This window comes from Berghia stephanieae, chromosome 13 (genome assembly GCF_034508935.2).
Source record: "Berghia stephanieae isolate SIO BIC M18660-M18661 chromosome 13, UCSD_Bste_1.3, whole genome shotgun sequence".
Taxonomy (NCBI): domain Eukaryota; kingdom Metazoa; phylum Mollusca; class Gastropoda; order Nudibranchia; family Aeolidiidae; genus Berghia; species Berghia stephanieae.
The window spans coordinates 35127297-35149230 of NC_088372.1; the positions used below are offsets into that span (position 1 = coordinate 35127297).

The following is a 21934-nucleotide window of genomic DNA, read 5'->3' on the forward strand; positions in this document are numbered from 1 at the left end:
ACTGTATAGAAACTGGGATGAACTCTAGAATAATGGTACATATGACTCTAACAGGACTACTATTTTAAATATACTTGAATTAAACATGTATTCATTCATGAAAATAAAATGTTTTTTAAAAACTATTTTTCTCTCTTTTTCCTCGTCATCTAAGAGCTTAGATTCGATTCTTCATTTCATCAATATAGATATGCAAAAGCTATGCAACATCCTCTCCTCTAACCAGAATAAAATCAATGGGCTGTTTCCATCCACAAGTGTCTCCAATAATACGACTACGACTCTAAAGTTTATGAATCCTTTTCCGAGCTAAGATTTCATCCAAAAATTGTGGTTCATAAAAAGTGACCAACCATCTCAAAACGTTGTTATGTCGGGATGAACGGAATGCTGGCCATGGAATGTCTATCCACAAACATGGAATTTGGGATTGACTTCCATTCGTTTTGGTGGGGAATGTCAATGTTGCTGCTCCAAGCGCAAAGAAATAAATAACAATGTCAAACTGAATATAAGCTTCAATTTCATAAACGAAAACCGATAATGTGGATGTTTCGGGTTTCCCCTTTATCAACAAAAAAGGATGAATGAAACACTAGAGATGAATGGGATAACACAGTGTTTCATTCATCCTGTTTTGTTGATAAAGGGGATATCCAAAATGTCCGCCTTATATATCTGTTTTCATTTATTAAATTAATGTGTACATTCAATTTCACATTGTTATTTAATTCGTTATGGTGGGAAATTAATACAATTTCTTGGATTGTAAAATAACTTGAGCTGGTAAATCTCATTAATTTCATTCTCAACTCAGTTTTTCAGGAACTGATTAAACCCTACATAATACAATTTTGAGACGATGGGTCACAAATAAGTGAGAGGAAAAATTACATTTTGAATAATTGAAAAAAAATTGGTGTCTGTACTATATCACTTAAAAAAAAAAAAGGTGTGAATTCTCAATGATAATCTATATATAGAATTAAAAAGAAAGAATTTAAATTAAAAAAAAAATCATTTAAAGAAACTTTCTATGAAGTATGGATAAAAACCGTGAAAACTCCACAAACGTCATAAACTATATTAAAATTCCTATTTTTTTTACTTTACAGCAATGAAGCTTTCTATATTTTTTGGTTGTTGCATTTCTTACCTTTTGAGGGTTTAGCAGAAACTAGAGTAACCCCCCCTTCCCCGATGCTGTTGTCGTCTGCGTCCGGGGCGACTGATTCCGGAATTTGTGAGTGACCTCCCTTGAAATGTGGGTTGTTGGGGTCATAGGAGGACTGGGAGTAAGAGGAGGAGGTGTCTGAGCCGCTGTCATCTTTCCTGAAAGGGAGATAATCGTTGGAATGTTATTACAAGTCTGCGACAATATTAGAGTTATTCCCCTTATACATTCTTCAAATACCAAATAGTAACATACTTGAAAATGTCAAAATCAGTAACCAACACAAAATTGATCGATAATAAATGGAAAAATTTCAGTGAAACTAAACCAAAAAAAAATCCTGCACACAAACTTTTTAATGTAAAAAACAACTGTTGTTGTTGACAGCCACCATTACGAGTTAGTGACACATTGAGCTATGATGGGTGTGGAAATGAGCCTGGTAGCCTGAGTGTAACAGCATGGGAAACTTTTTTTTTCTCTAACAATACGACCAAACCAGAATATTTCTCCCAGTTTCTGTAAATCCATAACAGTCACCAAACTACCCTAACAATTATAGATGATCTCTCAAGGCTTTAGTCACCAAACATGGCCACCGAATGTTAAGACGTGATCGGTTTGAAAGTCTTAAAATCTGACACATTATACCATTCTGCTTTGCTAAGTTTGCATACATTAAATATTGAATACAAATTGATTCAATAATAAGTTTGTGGCAATAACACACGAATCTTTACAGCTGTAAGTTCATTGTTTTTTAAAGGTTTTACGGCGTTGTAACACGTTTAGGTAATTTCAGGGCCAGTAAAAAATAAGAAGAAGAAAATGGGATAGTAAAAACAATTCTAGATGTACAATTAAGTAGAATAGTTCAAACAGGGAAAAGAAGTAGATTCCAAGAGTATGCTTTGAGTGTGTTTCGTTTGAGATCACCTAAAAGTCTCATCCAGATACAAGCAAAGGTCCCCACAAAGAGGAATACACTCAAATGTTTACATTTCAAGATTACGATATTCAGAACAAAAATTTAATAGCACATAAAGATGTTTTCGGGGGGTCCTGATAGCTCAGTTGGTAGAGCACTTGCTTCACATTAAATGGGACCAAGATTGATCCCGGGTGCAGTCGAAACTTTTTGCTGATTCCCCCCTGTCTACCCAACAGTGAATGGGTAGCTGGGTCTGTTAGATACGGTGGAAAGTACTTTGCGATAGACGTGCGTCCTATAAAAACTAGGATAAACTCTGGCTCAGTGGGCCTAATCTAATGGCTCTGAAGGACTACAATAACAAACGATTTACAACTTTACAGAAGGAATAATCGTTACAGAATTCCTACCAAAATTAAATATGCGTGAAATAGCTCCAATTGTTTAAAAAGGGACACAAACAACAATTCTTTCATTTTGCATCCGACTGTAAGAGTGCTAACCCTACTATTTTCACAAAGAAAGGAATAAAATGAGACCAGGGCCTCAATAAAGACCCAAGTGTCGTATTTCAATAGTTCTCTGGGTAATACAAACAACCAGTTAGATATGTTAGCTTTGGAATTCAATCAATCTGTGACTGTGAAAACATTTCAAACATCAATGCCATGTCAATATCATATCATGCACGTCAAAGGCAATCTTATAATTGTAGTAGTAAGGTAAACACATCAACACATCAACACAATGAGATATCAACACACATGTGCTATAGTGGTAACAAACAGGATATCTGAGGCAGGCTGATTTTTGGGGATGTTTTTTTCTTTTTTTTTTTTTTACTTGTATTTTTCTCTCTGTTATGTCTGGCACTTTTTCATACACACATTTTCAGATCTTTATCTTACACCAGTGCCTGCTCCATAATTTCTCACTTTGATATGAACAAAATAAATAGGAGTAAACGCACTGAATAAATGTTCATTTCTTATTTCATTTACATTTATCTACCATGTTCCATTGTGAAGTCCTGATTATTGAATTGACTGAATAAAAGTAAAAACGGTTTATCAGTAACAAGGCACAAGTCCCAATTTTAATGCTTTATGTGATGTTAAAATGGCAATGATCATTGTTTGCTACCCTTTGGATGCAAGTCTTTCCCAGAGTGTTCTTAAAACCAGACCAAACAGACCAGATACCGAAAATAAGTGAGGAGATAATCGGGACAAACTTCAGTTCCAAGGAGGGTCTTATGAATGGCTCAGAAGAAATAAACTATTTACTGAGAGCCCAGTTAAATTCTTCAAAAAGACAAATCCTACACACCATTCATAGACTATGGCAATGCATTGTGTTAGTCTAACGTATCACAACACCATTCAAACTACCAATCAAGTATCATCTCATAATAAACCCACTGATTTCAGCTATAATGTGAATGGCTGTCACTGTTAATCTATACAGAGAGAAAAAAACAAACCAAAACTACTTCCTCATGCCATTCTAGTACTACTACTAATAATAATATTAAAGAGTATTTAAATAGCACAATATCCAATCAAAGTCTCAAAGCGCTTTACAAGGAGTCCCAGGCCAACAGCAACACTTAACATGTAGGACGAGACATGACGCCTGTTAGATGATATTACATTTTTTTTCCGGACGGAACAATGGTGAGAGAATGTGAGTAAAGACCCTTTTTCAATGACTCAACTATGCACCAAGCGAGGCTTGAACCCAGGCCCTTTCGATCCGAAAGTGACTGTCATACCACAAGACCAGATAGCCGCACAAACTGCATTATGAGCAAGATAAGATATTTGCCCCAGTCCTCCGTCCAACAACAATCGTGGGAAGAATAAAATTTGGTGACTAAGGTTATTCTTTATATCACTCTCCCCCTCCCCCTCCCCCCATCTTACCCACAAATAATACACTTCTGTCTTTTTGATGCAGTATAACATTTTAGTTAATTACAAAATTGTCAGCTCAAAATGAAACAAAAATCATTCCAAAATCTCCTTAAAAGATATACAAATCAAAAGAAAAGAGAAATTATGGCAAACATAACACTTTTTATAAAAATCTTAACATACTTCCACTAGGTTGGGCTGTGACTTTGGCAATTTACAATGACGACAAGCTGACTTGAAGAAACGGTTTGATAGTTTTAAAAAATGAAAACACAAAAAAAATAAAACCAAAAAAAAAAAAACAAACAAACAAACAAAACCCATCAAAACACACAAACAAAGAATAATAACAAATAAACAAACAAAACCAAAAATGAATGAATTAATCCAAAAAAATGTAGCATAGAAAATGATGTCAGCGTTCAAATCAATACAGGTCAAAGGCAAATACAACACGGAACATTGATCAGATCAAGCTGTTAGTCTGCTTTTTCAATAACTTGTCAAGTAAATAGAACATTAATGTCAATCCTTGATAAAAAGTTGTATATTGTATGCAAACCAATTAATCAACACAGAATCATGAAATCAATTGATGATATAGAACAACAGGTGATTACAAAATGGTCAACAAACATCCAGGTCTTTAATGTGGATCAAGACAAATGTCAATCTAAATAGCATCCTGCATCATTATTTAATGGAACCTCACGCAATTGAGATTATGTAGTCAAATGTTCACAAAGGGTCCATGACATCTGATAATTTACAATGGAAAAAAAAAACCTCTCCAACCTGGGACTTCACGGAATTCCCAGGTTTGAGAGTTTTTGGTAAAAATGAGGGTCATTTTAATCGATGGATATTTGAAGGACGAGTTTTATGGCCAAAAGTTTAAATAGATACATGATTTGTCATAGAAAGGAAGAACTACCTATATCTGTATCCTGGAATGAGACTAGAAATTATCATCTAAAACAATCGAAAAGCATGGATTAGTATTTCAATGTCAAAAGGCAAAACACACACAGTACACATCAAATAAGTTCCAAGTGCGTGCAACAATTGGATGAAGGAGAAAAACAATTGGAGACTTGGAGAATAACAATGAGTGATGTCGTCGTTTAAAAGAGATTAAATAAACAAAGGATAAGGAGAAATTTAAGGTGAGGAGGAATTTATTGTTAGTTTATCATCTTGATTTATAGGGATTTGTTTTGGTTAGAAGTTTAGATATTCCTTTTGTAACTTTCAGGTCATTTCAACACCTAACGTTTTTGATATCAAATATTGACTGAGCTAGAATATCAATGTTTACAACACATTAGAGCAAGTCACCTCCCCCGAACTCATTCCAGTCTTGGAGCAGACAGACCCCAAAGACAAATTTCCCCTTAGGGATGAATAAAGAGAATTTTATTTATTTAATTTTATATATTTTGAGCCCAAAAATTGAACCTCTATATAAGTAAAAAGAAATGAACAAAAAAAAAAAAAAAAAAAAGGAAAGAAAGGAAAATTAACATTGAGAAAGATTCGAACCCAGCACCTTGCTGTGATGACATCCTATGCCATCATGCAAGTGATTTCATATTCAGCAAGGAAAAACAAAAGAACTGGGTAAAAAACAACCCAGTAAATCGATTCCAGCAGGCCTGAGATTTTGTTTACTTTTAAAAATAATATAGACATTTACCCTGAGACTAGTGAGAAATCCCTGTCTGCAAGTATGTGAGGGGAAGGGGGAGGGGACAAGAGAAAGAGAGAGAGAGAGAGAGAGAGAGAGAGAGAGAGATAGAGAGAGAGAGGGAGATAGAGAGAGTGTGAGAGAGAGAGAGAGAGAGAGAGAGAGAGAGAGAGAGAGAGAGAGAGAGAGAGAGAGAGAGAGAGAGAGAACAAATGGTTAGTCACTCTACACAGCTTTCCATAAGCTAGCATTCATCTAACCTCATTGCTTGTCTATATTATATCCAGACCAGGGGTCATGGGGTATCAGGTAAGTAGGTAGGGGGGGGGGGGGGGGGTTGGGCGAGGCATTTCATGTCCAACAACAATAACACAAGTTGTTAGAAAACAAACAATCAATCAATCAAACAAACAAACCAACAAACAAACAACCAGCTGTTTGAGTGTGAGGCATTCCAATGGGTTTACCTCAGGGATAAATGGGTATTGTTGGTAGCCATCGCTGGAGCAGCAACACCACTACGATTAGTACTACCACTACCACTGGTGGTTGTTGTTGTGGTTGTTGTCATGTTGGTGGTAGCGTTACTACTGCCATTCACAACATGCTGACTGGGGATTGTATTTGTATGAGTTGAAGGCGACAACGACGTTGATGATGGTGGTGTTGATGCTTTAGGAGATGGTGTTGTTGATATTGATGATGATATGATCGCTGTCGTTGTTGTTGTTGTCATCGTTGGCTGCTGCACTGGTATAACGTTAACATTGGTATCTGTTGTGACTGATGAAGAACGAGCAGAAGAAACCTGTGGCGGATTGGCTGTTGGTTTGGGGGGAATTTTCAATGGGAGGTGTTTGGGTTTGGGTGGGGTAGGGGGTGGGACTGTCGTGGTGGTGGTGGTGGTGGATGTTGTAGTAGGTGTGCTTATGGCAGTGATGGTTGTGGTGGTGGTCGTTGTGGCAGTTATGGCAGCAATGATGGTGGTGGAGGTTGTGATGGTAGTGGTAGTGGTGTTGCTGTCAGGAGAATGAGGTTGTGGTGGCTGCAGTGGTTTTCTCTTTTTCAGCAGACTTTTCTTGACGGTGCTGTCGCTACATTGAAATCAGGAGTTGGTTGAAAAAGGCAGAGAATGATGGAAAGTTAGAGATAAAATATAAAACAATAGACACTAAAAATGACAACTGGATTTGAAGATTTGAAGTGACATCAAAAGCTAGCAATAAATAACAAGGAGTAATGAACTGGAAGCTTCAATTTATCAAACGAAAACATAATGTGGACGTTTCGGGTTTCCCCTTTATCAACAAAACACAATGAATGAAACATTAAGGATGAATGAGTGCACATGAAAATGAAAAAAAAAAACAAAAAAAAAAAAAACAAACAACAAAAGACTTGTGACAGGACAAGGAAAAAATTACTTTTTCACCAAAAAATTACAATTTAAAAAAAAAAAAATAGTTTGCAGTAGTACACAACAAATGCTGGCTCTCTAAGAATGGTGAAAATAAAAAAAAAAATGAACTCATGAATACAAGCCTGGTCTCTCCCCTCATCCCCGTTCCCCAAAATAAAAATCAGACGACAATGCTATATTAATATCATAATAATAGTAATAAGATAATGTGTCCAATGTGTGACAATATAGACATAAAGTAGGCATGAGGTATTGGACAGGAAAAAACTATCAAATAGGATAAGAATATTCATATTGGTCAAAACTAAACTGAAAATCAAAAATATAAATAAAACAAATAATAACAGAGATACTTAAAAATAAGCAATATTGACGTTGATAGAATATCAACAAAACTAACAACAATAACGTTTAATCTCATTTTTTTTCTCTAATTAAAGTGATAAAATAAATAATCGGTAAATACCTATATAATATATAGCTTTATCGGACACGTGGCACGATGTGATCCAAAAAGTAACAATTTTGTGTGACTTTATTACATGATGTAAAGTTATTTTCTATTGACAAAATGTGACATCTCATTTAAAAACTCTCAATATTCCTCATATCCACCATCACCTGGGTCCAGATCTGTCTCTCATATTTTGAACAAGCCGTTTGGAATTCACCACTTCACAAAGACTGTGGGAGGTGCAGTCTTTGACATCTGTTAAACAGATTCTTACATTTTTCTCTATGATTAAATACCCCCCCCCCCCCCCCCCCATCCCTCCCCCGCCAATATTCAATAAAAAATTGCATCATATGACTGTTTTCATCCAACTATGCAAATTGCCAAGAGATCAATTCTATGTTACACCCCACACTATGTACTAGGTTCTCACTGTTATTACTATAATATATCCCAGTGGCATTGTCTTCACACATCCCAACAAAGAAAGAGTCCCGAGGGGCACCACACCACCATTCATACTACATCCTACAATAATTCTCATCATTTGGAGAAAAACTTTCCCTCACATTGTTCTTGATAAAAAGGCTAATGACATAATGCCTTTCACAAGCACAGTCATCAGACAGCCCATTCCAGCTGTTTTTGTTATCTCAGTGATGATATCTATCCCCTTTATTCATCCATGTTGTGTCATGTTTGGTACACAGCTAGACCTCCCTTAACCAAACAAATAAATAATCTGATATCATTGATGAAAAAAAAATCAGATTTTTTTTCTAGTATTTTCCTTTATGCTTTGTCTGGCACTCGAGAGACGCATGCGCACAACCAACATGACATTCTCTCTCTAATAACTTTTCTGCAGACTATGGGTGAGGTCCAATCAAGGGACGCTACTCTTCCGCTAATCTCATTCCCTATAGAGGTATAATGGCTCTGAAGGACTACTTTTATTTCTACTATTTATCCAAACTCAAAAGAAGTAAAGAAACCAAAACTCATGAGTCATATATTTTTCATATCGATTCATCTTTCAAGAAAATACGGCTTCTGAGCTTCACGCTTGAGGCTACAGAAATGCCTCACTAGTCTTCTTCTTCTTGCTGCTATCATCATTTGAATAAGTAAAAAATATAAAACAAAAGTTACAAAAAAAAATAATGAAAAGAAATAAATCATTAAGAAAAGAAAAGAAAAGAAAAGGTTGACGACGGTGAAGACGAATGGCTGTAGCTGCTATATGTACAAGGAGGGGGGGAGAGTTGATGTAGGGAAAAGTGAATATTATATCTACTCACATGGACAGAAATGAAGGCAGTCTTTTTGGTCAAGAAAGGCGGAAAGTCATGGAATAATACATACAAAAATATCAAAGGTTCTTTTTCAAAAACAACAACAAAAAAAAACATTGTTTTTTTTTAATGATTCAAGCTAATATCAACAAAGATTTAAATAGAGAGAGAGAGAGAGACTTTAAAAAAAGCAAAGATGGCTCAGACCTGCACAATGGCTAATGAACGGTTAGTTTATATTGACTTATTGAAATAGGCAGGTTAGGAGGGTCATACTTCTCAATTGGAAGGCATATATGAATATATAAAGTAATAACCCCCCCCCCCCCCGCTCCAAAGATACCAAAAAAAAAAAAGAAAAAGAAAAAAGAAAAACAGTCCAAGAAAAATAAAAAAGCAAAACATAAAACAAAACCCAACAACAAATAAATCCCGTCTTTATATGAATAACATAAAACTGTTTTCTTAAAAAAAACAAACAAACATCTGAGCCATCTTTACACCAAAACCCAAAGAGAAAACAAAATCTGTTTTTGAAACAATTTGGAAAAAAAAGCATGTTGAGTAATTATCATAATGAACAAGCAAACACAATCCAGGCTCTTTATAAAGAGAGGGGAAAATAAAGAGACAGGATTTCCACAGAACACATCACAATACATGCTATGCTGTCTTCTGCCACTGCCAAAGGAATAGGAGTAAACAACTGGTCTAGGCCTATATATTTAGGAGATACTCAAAGAAAGTGTCTCTGCGTGCACAATTGATGGTCATAAATTCCACTTCTAAGTACACCTGCCTACTTGAACATTTGAAAGTAAATAACCGATGCAAAATTCATCAGCAATAAGTGGTGGTATTTCAGTCATACTAATCCAAACAAACAAAAATTCTAAATACAACCTTTTATACATAAAATAAACTTTATTGTTGATGGGAACTATTATGAGTTGGCAATCGACTTAACGATCAAGGGTGTGGAAATGAGCATTTATATCTTTTAAGGGAAACATTTAGTCTTCTCTGAACACTGGGGTAACTGAAAAAAAAATCTAAAACAAAGTTTTCTCAAATATCTGTGACCAAATTGCTGTGAAATCAAAAACGGTAATATTTTGTCATTACCACAAGTCGGTAATTGACACCAAATTTCGGTAACAATTACGGACAATAAAAAAGTAGACAGTTTTGTTTCTGAGTCCAGATGATTGCAGCAGCACCAAACTTGTGTCAAAGTAACAAATTGTTCTTGTTTTTTTTCCATTTTATTTGATGGCTGTATGTTTGTATACACTTCATATCAAGAATACCAAAAATGCAGCATTCAATGGGAAAACATAATGCTCACTGCACATCAATGTCTGTTTTATATCTCTTTAGTAAAGACTAAGTAATTGAATGGATAATTGGGAAGTCTAGAGTCAGACACTCAACAGGTAAAAAGCTAAGAGAGAGGTCAAAGATGAGAAAGGTCAAAGGTTGAGAAACAAAAGAGGATTTGCGAAAATTTGATGAGCGATAATAATAATAAAAATAATAATAATAATAATAATAATAATAGTAATAATAATAATAATACTAATAATAATAATAATAATAATAATAATAATAATAATAATAATAATAATAATAATAATAATAATAATAATAATAATAGCAATAATAATATTAATAATAATGCCAATAATAATCCATCATATTCTATATAATAGCAATGATCACAGCAATAACGATAATGCATATTATATATAATATTCACCCATGGCAACACCACACAGACCTTAAGAAAACAAAACAATCCACAAAACTTACAGTCTGCTACAGGACCAGGGAGCAGCCGTTTGTTCAATTTGTAAAAAGAATTGGAAGAATTTAGATTTGCTTAACTAAACAACATCATTGTGAATTAATTTTTTTAATAACCGAAAAAAAAACAAAAAAACCCATACAAATTAAGAAAGAAAATACCAATGGTTCAACAACCTTTTACAGAACAATTTTTGTGACGATTCTATTTGACTGCTAAAGCATAATTTCCTCAAAACTCTCCGGACATGCAAGAAAGTTTGAAGAAGAGGAAACCGTAGTTCGGGTAATCTGTGTATAAAGACTAAAAAGGGAAAAAAAACCCTCTGTAGTGTGATGGTAGTATGTCTGACCAGTAATCAGGTGGTTTGAGGTTCAACTCCAGTCGGGAGAAGACTGCTTTTTGGGGACATTTTTTTTTTCTAGTATTTTTCTTTGTTGATTTGTTTGGCACTGTTTCATACGCACTTTCTCATATCTTAAAAAAAATTTGGGACATTCAAATGAGTTTCAGTAAACCATATTTTTTATTAAACCGTGTTCGCAGAAACCCTACTTGAGTGTAGCTCCCTATGTAAAATATGCCTGTCAAGCCATCTATTATGAATTAAAGAAAGGATTATTATAAGAGACTCTATCCGAGTAATAAAGATTGGCATTCACAATACATCTTAAATCTACATTGCAAAGGAGCCATTATAAAAATACCTAAAACAATTCTTATTATAAATACCTCCACTTTTACACAGCAACAATACCCCCAAAAGAAAAAAAACCCCCAGAAGAAATAAAACTTTCATATAACTTTCATATAAAGCAATATCCACTAAATGTGCTCAAAGCACTTTACAAGTGGTCCCAAGCTGACAACAAACTTAACATGTAAGATGAAACAATATGCCAGTAAGGCACCAGTACATTATATTTTAATAGCCAATTTCCATGGTGTAACTAGACAGGTATTCAATTTACACCCGAGTGCGATCCCAAAACGTGCGTAAAGAACCTTTTCTATGGACTCAAATTTTGCCCTGCCCACAACAGCACCAGGGTTGCCAGTTTGGCATTTTAAATGCCAGATTCCAAAAATCTGGCATTTTTGAAAACCTTTGGCATTAGAAAAATCATTTGGCATTTGGCATTTTCATTTGGCATTTTCTTTCTTGTATATTATACTTCAACTGACACCTTTTCTTAATTAAGTTTCATAAGAAACACGAAACAGTAAGTTTTCTTAATTGTCAATAATTATTTAACTGTTTACGTATTTACCTTTCATGTTAATGTATTTCTTTTTCATTCTTAAAGTCCAACCGTGGTGTAGTGGTTTAGCACTCCACTTAGTAGTCAGTAGGTAAAAAATTACCCCAACAGGAAATTTAGTATAATTAAAAAAAAACGAAAAAAAAAAGAAAAGAAAAGAAAACACGCAAGCCACCAGGATATGATAGTAAATTGTCTATCAAAAGTGAGTAGTTTTCTTAGTGGGGGTGGGAGTCAACAGACTTTGGCATTTTTTGGAGTGTTTTGGCATTTTTTGAGTCTTCCCCTGGTATTTTGTTGAAAAATAATCTGGCAACCCTCAACAGCACTCAAACCCAAGGCGAGTGTCATACTCCTAGACCACAAAAAATTTTTAAAAAGGACAATATGACCACCAAGACCATCAGTCATGTGACACCCACTCCTTACCTGTCATGTTTATTCCACATGTCCAGACCACTCTCATCCATGCCCCCTCCGTCGTCAGTCTCACTGTGAACACTATTCGTCTCATCCTGATCTAGAGAGGATGATGCCACGCTGCCCGAATCCTGTGGCTGGAGACAGGGGGGTGGGGGGGGGGGTGGGGTACGTAATAAATAATGAACAAAAATTAACATAACAGCTTTGAAAATAGAACAAAATAACACACTTGGAACGTTTCGGGCTCAAAACCCTTCTTCAGTCAATAACAAAAACAATAAAAACAATCATACATCACTTAAAATCCAGACAGAGGGTCCCAATAGTTCAGTTGGTAAAGCATTCGCTTCACACATAAAAGGCCCCTGAGATTGATCCCGGGTGCAGTAGAGATTCTTTTCCTGACCCCCCTCCCCCCCCCATCCTGTCCACCCAGCAGTGATTGGGTAGCTGAAAGTACTTTGCAATAGACTAGTGTCCTATCAAATGGGTGGAAAGCAATTGGTACTGTCCGTTTCATGCTATAGAAAACAGGATACACCCTGGCTGCATGGACCCAATGGATCTGAAGGACTAGTTTCAAATCCAGAGAGACGGTTCAGAGTCATATTCAGTACGTCTTGTCCACAAGTGATAAGATCTTGAAATCAAGACCAATCCAGTACTGGATAGATGACATGATAATATTGAAACTTTGTACTAATTCATTTTTTTATAATTTTATTATTATCATTCTTTTTCTTCTACTTGTTCTTCTTCTTCTTAATATTACTATTATTATTATTATTATTATTATTATTATTTATTATTATTATTATTTATTATTATTATTATCATTATTATTATTATTCTTATGATGATGATATTTATTATTATTATTGTTATTATTATCATCAATTTATTGTTTGCTTTGGTTTATTATTGATTTTACCTGTCTTGATTTGTTGATTAGAAATATCATGTTTATCTATGAGTTATATCGACAATTGCCAAAAGATAAACCTTTGAATCCTTGAAATCCTATAGTAAAAACCAAAAAAAAAAAAAAAGAAAAAAAAAAAAAAAAGGGGGGGGGGGGGGGGGGGGAATACCATCAATAATTTCTTGCTAGGAGGCCTCCTATGGGCTTGTCCAGCCAACTGTGCCTTGTCTCGAATCGGGGTGGAGTCCAACAAGGGGGACGCTTGATTCACGATAGAGTCAAAATCGGACCTGAGGATGGAGAGAGAGAGTGAGATAGACAGATATATCAAACACATTAAACAGTAATGAACAAAAATGAATAGAACAGCATCGAAAACTAGCAAAAAATTACAAACATGAAGCATTTCGGGCTCAAAACCCTTCTTCAGCCAAAAACAAAACAATAAAAAAAACCCCATTAATACATCACTTAAAATCATTTCAGACGACAGGCTATTTTAAGAAGAATATATTCAAATGCTTACTAAACATGTTATTCAAAACAAAAAAAAAAATACTACAGTACCTATCAGAGATTATTTACAAGGGTAAAAAAAACAAACTATCGTTTCCCACAGAACGATTACTAAACATTTGACTGTTTCCCTCTCAGCCAATGACACTGACCATGGCCAGGACAAACCAAGCAATCCCATTCCAATACAAAGACACAAAGCAACTCGGAAAACATATTTAGGGGATAGAAGATACAGCAAGTGACCACCTGCCCGCTATGGGAGGTCAAAAACCCTACCCAGATAAAAAAAAAAAAAAATCAAACTACAATCTGTGAAAGGTTTTGAAAAAAAAAAAACCCAAACAAAAACAAAAAGAAAAAAGACAATTTTGACAAAGAAGTTTTCTCCCTGAAACCTTACTTTGCAATATTTTTGGCAGAAGGCCGCAGATAAAAAGATCAAACCACAATCTGTGAAAGGTTTTGAAAAAAAAAGAAAGGAAAAATGATAATTTTTACTGAGACTTTTTCTCCCTGGACCCTTACTTTGCAATACTTTTGGCAGAGGGTGGTATACTATAAAAATCCTCTTTCTCCTCCACCACTTCCTCCTCTTTCCTCTTCGTCTTGTCCTCATCTCTTTCTTCCATCTTCAACTCGCAGGAAATGCCATCATCCTGGGGTGCTGGTAGAGGTGAGGGAGACGACAAGGGGAGAGCACTGTGCTGGACTTGGCTGATGTGTTCTATGGTAATTGTCTCTGTAATGACAGTGTCCTCCACATCTGAAAGTGACAGTAAAACTTGATCACTAAAATCACGCTAATAAAAAAACAAGAAAACAAAACAAACATAAGCATTTATATTGCGCAATATCCACTAAATGTATTCAAAGCACTATACAAGGGAGGGTCCCTAGCCAACGATAACACTTATGTAAAATGAGACAGGAGGATGTCTGTGAGGCCATATTACTTCTTTTTTTTTTTTTTCGGACAGAGACAACGCTGCTAAAGGCCAGATACTCATTTTACACCCGAGTACGGTGAGACAATGTCAGTAAAGAGCCTTTTCCAAGGATTTAACTATGTGATTCGAACCCTGGACCTTCTGATCCAAATTGAATGTCATACCATAAAACCACATAGCCACACAAATGATAATAAAGAAGGAAGCCTGAACAACATGAATGGCTACAAGGTAAACGGACATATTTCCTCTTTGCACTTAGACACATCTGAGGCATCCAAGTGTTTTTTTGTTTTTTTTTTCATTTTCATTTTTACTTTAAGGATCTTACGGCCCAAATGACACTTTAAAGTCATATCAATAAGGTCAACAATAGGGTGGTCATTCGACTCAGTTATGAACAAAACACAAAACAAAAAATGAGAAAAATCCTCGTTATAAAAAAAAAAATATTCATAATAACAAATAAAAAACAAAAATCACTAAAATAAACTAAGAAGAATAACAAAAAAGTATCCGATTTCTGACCTGGCGTGTTGGCGATGTCTGATATTTCTGAACCGATGGAGTTTTCTAAAATGTCCTCTGTGGACTGGGTAAGGGGTGATAGGGAATCATCTGGAAAGAAAGGAAAGCAGTTTATAGATAATGGATTGATTCGTTAGGAACAAAGGTAATAGTAAATGGTAAATAATGAATTTATATAGCGCCTAAACATCCACGTTAATCGTGCTCTGCGGCGCTTTACATAATAAAAATAAAAATAAAAATGTTTAAAAACAACAAAATTAAAAACCACGACACTACATGATACAATCAAAATTAAACAAGGAAACAAAATACATATTGCTAAAATAATAGTATACAAACATTCCAGTCGGCATGGTGTACAATGAATTGTAAACAAGTGGGTTTTAAAGCAGATTTAATGTTTGAAATAGTCTCCCATTTCTCTAATGGAATGAGGTAGGGAATTCCAGAGTTGAGGGCCATAATAGTGAAAAAAGCGATCAAGAAAAGATTTCAGCTTGCAGTATTGTATTTTGGCATAATGTTTTGGGAAGTGTCAGCTATATAAGTTTGTTTTTGCTTTTAAGGGTTTTAAGATGCTTGCAACACATTTAGGTCATATCAGCGCCAGTAAAAAGGAAGAAAATGGGATAGTAAAACGTTCTAGAATTGCAATTAAAGTACCCAACAAAAGGTAAAACAAAGGGGAATTGGTTCAAACAGGAAACAGATGTAGATTCCAAGAGCACACTATCAAAATACTTCGTTTGAGATAACCTAAAAGTCTCATCCATACACAAGCACAGGTCCCCACTAAGAGGAATGCACTCAAATGTTTTACAAATCATATATAATACATAAACAAAACATAATACAGTACAGAACAGAGAGATGATTTACGAGAAAAAAAAATATCATCTCCCAAAACTATAGCTATACATTTGACTGCTTCCCTCCCAGCTAAGTTCTCCAGCCGGGGTCAGGACAACTAAGTCTAAGTTATCTCATTCCAAGCCAAAGACAGAAAGCAATTGGACAACAGGTATAGTATAGGGGGATAGAAGACACAGTATGTACCTCCCTGCCCACTATGGGAGGTCATGAGCCCCATCCAGCTATATAAGTTTACAAAGGCTACGACCATTGACACATTTTCACACTATTGCCTGCTGCTCCCCAATAATTTGTTTCACATACCTAACCTCCTGTCGGGTGTCATATCTGTTGGGACAGCTGGAGATGACATATTGACAACATTGGCGGACGTCACAGAGATGTCCAGGGAATCGGATGATGCTGGGGGTGAGTCGGGGAGACCAGCTACCTGTCTGGCATCGCTCACTTCTTTCTCTAATGTAAAAATCTAGCGGCAGATGAGGTGGGGAAAGGATAGAGAGCACTGATAAATAAGATTGTTTCCTGATTACTATCAAATAATAATAAAAATAATAATAATAATAATAATAATAATAATAATAATGATGATGATGATGATGATGATGACATCAACAACAATAACAATAATAATAATAATAATAAATAATAATAATAATAATAATAATAATATAATAAATAATAATAATAATTAAAAGATATAAAATATATCATAACAAGAAGAAGAAGAATGATAAAAATAAAACAAGTCTCTTCTTTTAAGAACTTTTAGTCATCTTAATCGTCATCATAATTACATTTTAAAAAAAAAAACAAAAAAAATAAAAATAAAAAAGGAAAAAGAAAAGGAAAATAAATTTAAAAAAAAAAGAAAAAGAAAAAGAAAAGAAAAGAAAGAAGGAAATAGAGAAAGAAAAAAAGACTTAAACAAGAGGTAAAAAACCTACCTTGTCTTTGAGTGATTTGACCAGAGAATTGTACTGCTGGTCTTTCTCTGCTTGCTGCTCCAACAATGATTCTCTCTCCTGGATAAAATCTTTTTCTCTGGGAAAAAAAAAAAAACAACAAAAACATAAAAAAACTTAAGATTTATGATTTTTTGACTTGAGGGGTTTTACAGCGCCTGCAAGACTATTTGGTCATTTTAGTGTAAGAAAATTATATCTTTTTCTCTGATAAAAAAAAAATATTTAAAAAATTAAGATGTATGTATTGATTTTAGGAGTTTTACAGCACTTGCAACACTATAAAATTTCATTTCAGTGCCAGTAACAAGAAAGGTTATAAAGGATAACTTGTAGATCTGAAGTTAAAAACACCAAATAAAAAGCAGGACAAAGGTTACTGGTTCAAAAAAAAGGGAGCAGAAGATTCCACAAGCAATCAATCCACTGATGTGCTTGTTTTACATTATCTATCAATCCCATCCAGGCACAAGCAAAGGCTTGTTTTTGTTTTGTTTTGTTTTTAAGGGTTTTACGGCGCTTGCAACACATTAAGGTCATATCAGCGTCAATAAAAAGGAAGAAAATGGGTTAGTAAAAAGTTCTAAAATTACAATTAAAGCACCCAAGAAAAGGTAAGACAAAAGGGAATTTGTTCAAATAGGAAACAGATGTAGATTCCAAGAGCACACTATAAAAGTAATTGGTTTGACATCACCTAAAAGTCTCATCCAAACACAAGCACAGGTCCCTAATAAGAGAGAAGGGAACGTTGCCTGCAGAATGATAAATCTTTGTGACAGGGGAGGGGGGGGGGGGGGGGGGGGGGGGGGGGGGACTCCAACAAACTATTTCAACACAGAAATAGAAATCAATTTGAAATAACAAACCTTTGTTGATAGTCCTTGATAAGCTTTTTGGCTTTGTGATATTTCTTCTCTAAAGCTCCCAACTCCTTCACTTTCCTCTCCAACTCGATGTGCTGACTCTGGGAGGCCACCATCATATCCTGGGGGGGGGGAAAAATGTCTATGAAACACTGCCAGACAGAGCAAGAAAGAAAAGCCATCCCAAAAAAATCAGTCTTCCTTGACAAGGGATCGAACCTCAGACCTCCTGAGTACTGGTTAGATATGCTACCATGACAACCACAGAGGCTACCTGATAAGAAGATTTAATTATATTCTTTACAAAGGTACGCATTTCCGCTGTGAACCATCGCTTGCATCACAAAACACAAAAATTGAACACAAGGAAGGCATTAGAGTAGCTCCATTTTTATTTTTTTGAAACTATCAAAGCGACACCTTAGGGAGTAGCAGACACTGGTATATGATAGGGATCTGTAAAAGTGTGTATGGAATAGTGCCAGACAAATCAAGAAAGAAAAACACAAGAAAAAAAACCATCCCCAAAAATTCAGCCTGCCTTGATTAAGGTTTTTTTTTCTTGCATTTTTTCTTTATTCATTAATAAATTTTCAGATCGTTATCTCACACCAGTGCCTGCTCCGTAATTTGTCACTTTGATAACCTGATGTGGAAAAATGTCAACAAAATTCAAAATATTGTATATTCAAAGTAGAGTCGTCCTTCAGAGCCATTAGGCCAAAGGAGCCGGAGTTTATCCCGGATTCTATGGCATCAAATGGACAATAGCAATTGCTTGTTACCATTTGGACATGATGATAGTCTATCGCAAAGTACTTTCCACCAGATCTAACAGATCCAGCTACCCAATCACTGTTGGGTGGATATGGGGGTCAGGAAAAAATCTTGACATCGCCCGGGATCGATATTGGCCCCTTTACTTGTGAAACGAGTGCTCTACCAACTGACCTATCAGGACCTGCACTTTTTATACTTGTATACTTAATAATATCATCAGTATAGGAAGACAAATGCAAAAGAATCTTCTTTTTTTTTTACATCAGTAGTACTTTGAAATGCTTTTGTTAATTTTCAATAGGATGAGCAAAATGTTCTTGAGATCTCCGAGCTGGAAACTTCATCACAGCAGCCACAGCGACAAAGTGGAAAGCGGTGCCCTATTTATTGAGGTCCACATCACACATCAGCCATTGCCCTCTTGGAAAAATCTGTAAAAATTTGATTGTGTCAGGTTCAACTGAAGGCATTTCATGCCATTCGTTTTTGTTTTATGTTTTAAGGGTTTTACGGCGCTTGCAACACATTAAGGTCATATCAGCGCCAGTAAAAAGGAAGCAAATGGGATAGTAGAAAGTTCTAGAATTACACTTAAAACAACCAAGAATAAGGCAAACCAAGGGGAATTGGTTCAAATAGGACAGATGTCGATTTCAAGAGCACACTATCAGTGTACTTAGTTTGAGATCACCTAAAAGTCTCATCCAGACACAAGCACAGGTCCCTAATAAGAGGAATACACTCAAATGTTTACAAATCATATACATAAACAAAACATAATACAGTGCATAACAGAGAGATAATTTACAAGGAAACAAAAATATCATCTCCCAAAACTAACTATACATTTGACTGTTTCCCTCCCAGCCAGGGTATCCAGCCAGGACCAGGACAAAACCAAGTAATCGCATTCCAAGACAAAGACAGAAAGAAAGTTGGAAAACAGACATAGGGGGATAGAAGACAAAGTATGTACCTCCCTGCCCACTATGGGAGTTTCATGCCATTCCACATTGCGTTATCAGAGGCTGCCTGCAACTAGCCATTCATTGAAGAATTATAGATAATCCATCAAACAAACCTCTGATGTCAACAGTGATTAAATTGAGGATTACTCAACTTTCAAAAAAAAAAAACGAACCAAACCCCCCCCCCCCCCCCCCCCCCCCCCCAAAAAAAAAAAACAAAATTTAAAAAAAAACAAAGAAAGAAAGAAAATGCCTGAAGTAAGGTTTGGACCTGGGACACTCCCAGTCACAGTGCATAAATTTCTTTTAAAAATTCCACCCTTCCACAATGGCATCATTAGATACCGTTGCCCTGGCATTTCATGACGGAATATAGATAATCCATCAAACAAGATGTCTGGTGTCAACAGGAATCACCCATGTTGTCCAAAGTGAACAAATTGGGGGTGAATAACCTTTCATGCGCATCGCAGAGGATCTTGATTCGTGGAGACAGCTGACCAGCAACGTGCTCAAGAGCACAAGCCATGCTTGTTGATGAACCTTTCCCAAGGAAAAAAATAATGAAAGTACCTGATGTAAGGCTCGAAACCGAGGCCTTCCGGGTCACAGTGCAATGCCTTGACCAATTTTCCAACTCGACGTAAATGGTAAAACAAATATAAAAGTTCTTTAATTCCAGCAGTACGACTCACTGGCCTTTCTTACCTTATAACTGGAGAGTTCTTTCTTCATCACGTCGAAAACCTTCTCTCTCTCTGTATATTTCCGATTTAATTCTTCGTATTTCTTTTCCACAACTTTCCTCTGAGCCTCTGTTGTCTCCAATTGATTGACCTGAAAACAACAAGAATTACATGAAATAAAAAACAAAGTTAGGGAATCAAATAAAGACAAAGATAAATTTAAATGTTGATGGTATAGGTAATCCTTCTGAGCTTTAGGCAATTGCCTGCTACTCTTTGGATAGGATGCTATTTCATAACTAAGTTCTTTTCACCAGGCCTAAATTGCCCAGCTACCCAATCATTGCTTGGTCTACAAGAAGGGGGGTGGGGGGGTCAGAAAAAATCTGGACTGCAAATGGAATCGATCTTGAACCCTTTACATGTGACACGAGTGTTCTACCAACTGAGTTGCCTGGACCTAAGTTGATGGTATGCTGTATGATAAAATGCTCACAAGTCCTGCTTATCATCAATTTAGGAAAACATTTCTGTCATAGACGAAGTACAATAAAATGTCCAAACTCGACAGTGCATGCAAAGTATTGGGACTGGCGATGCTCAGTAACTGGATGTTATCACAACCCTAATCACCTCTAGTGGATGTTTTGGGTTGTGTAGCTTTGTGCAGTACTGCCAACCCTAGCCCGTGTAAATGTGTATAACAAGAGAGCCAAAATGAGGAAGATTTTGGAAAAATGAGTACAATCCTTTATAACCTGTAATTAGCCCTAAATCTGATAATGGGCAATTAGATCATACAAGCAATATATTTAAATTAATGAATAAACTCTCTATAGACTATAGAAATAGTCTCGACTACCAGAACCCACATATAAATCTGATATGACCCCGTCAGATAACAATACATAGAAAGTAGCAATGACTATCCCGCACAAATCTTTGGGCTTCTGTTTCGCTCACGAAGTGCCCAAATTCGGGACAAAATATGGGACGAAGCCGTTTCGTATATGCTATTTTAAAAAATGAATTACGACACTGTTTATCGATGAATATGACTGAAAGTTGGCACACAGTTAGAAAAGAGGTCATTTTAGATTATGTCAAGCGACAAAACTCGTACGATTACCAGAAGACCATTAAAAATAGATTTTTACTCTTTGGAGTACAATATTTCTAAAACTACAAAGAGGAGAGATTTTGTCGCTCACAAGGTTATATATGCACATTTCTTCTATTTATATTTCAAATTTCAATGGATTGTGATAAGTACTTTTCCCGTATGCTCACAAAACATCAACCCAATTTGCATTTCAATGAGTGAAAATATGGAGACGGCCATTTTGCTCCACCATCGCACTACACGAAAATGACGAAAATGACGTGAGCGAGGCAAGGCTGCTAGGTGGCCAGACTTTAACCTGACCAAATTCGACTTCAAAAGTGGCTAAATAGAAAATCATATGGCTTTCACTATTAAGACTGGCCCACTTAAAATGAACTAAATT

At 35.7% G+C, this 21934-nt stretch overlaps 1 protein-coding gene across 12 annotated transcripts in view; it reads right to left on the minus strand.

Annotated features, from left to right (window-relative positions):
• LOC144959132 (uncharacterized) overlaps nt 1–21934 on the minus strand; it is a 155308-nt gene that overhangs the window by 13313 nt on the left and 120061 nt on the right. For 6 of the 12 annotated variants that reach the window (XM_078891606.1, XM_078891602.1, XM_078891604.1 and 3 more), the window contains exons 12-21: nt 20449–20577; nt 17996–18114; nt 17109–17205; nt 16465–16630; nt 15286–15375; nt 14336–14573; nt 13461–13581; nt 12376–12503; nt 6176–6802; nt 1157–1332 (exon numbers count right to left, since the gene is read on the minus strand). In XM_078891606.1, the coding sequence (XP_078747732.1) occupies nt 1157–1332; nt 6176–6802; nt 12376–12503; nt 13461–13581; nt 14336–14573; nt 15286–15375; nt 16465–16630; nt 17109–17205; nt 17996–18114; nt 20449–20577 (1891 nt within the window). The remainder of the gene's footprint in view (nt 1–1156; nt 1333–6175; nt 6803–12375; nt 12504–13460; nt 13582–14335; nt 14574–15285; nt 15376–16464; nt 16631–17108; nt 17206–17995; nt 18115–20448; nt 20578–21934) is intronic. The other 6 variants (XM_078891612.1, XM_078891608.1, XM_078891610.1 and 3 more) reach the window with 1 other exon arrangement.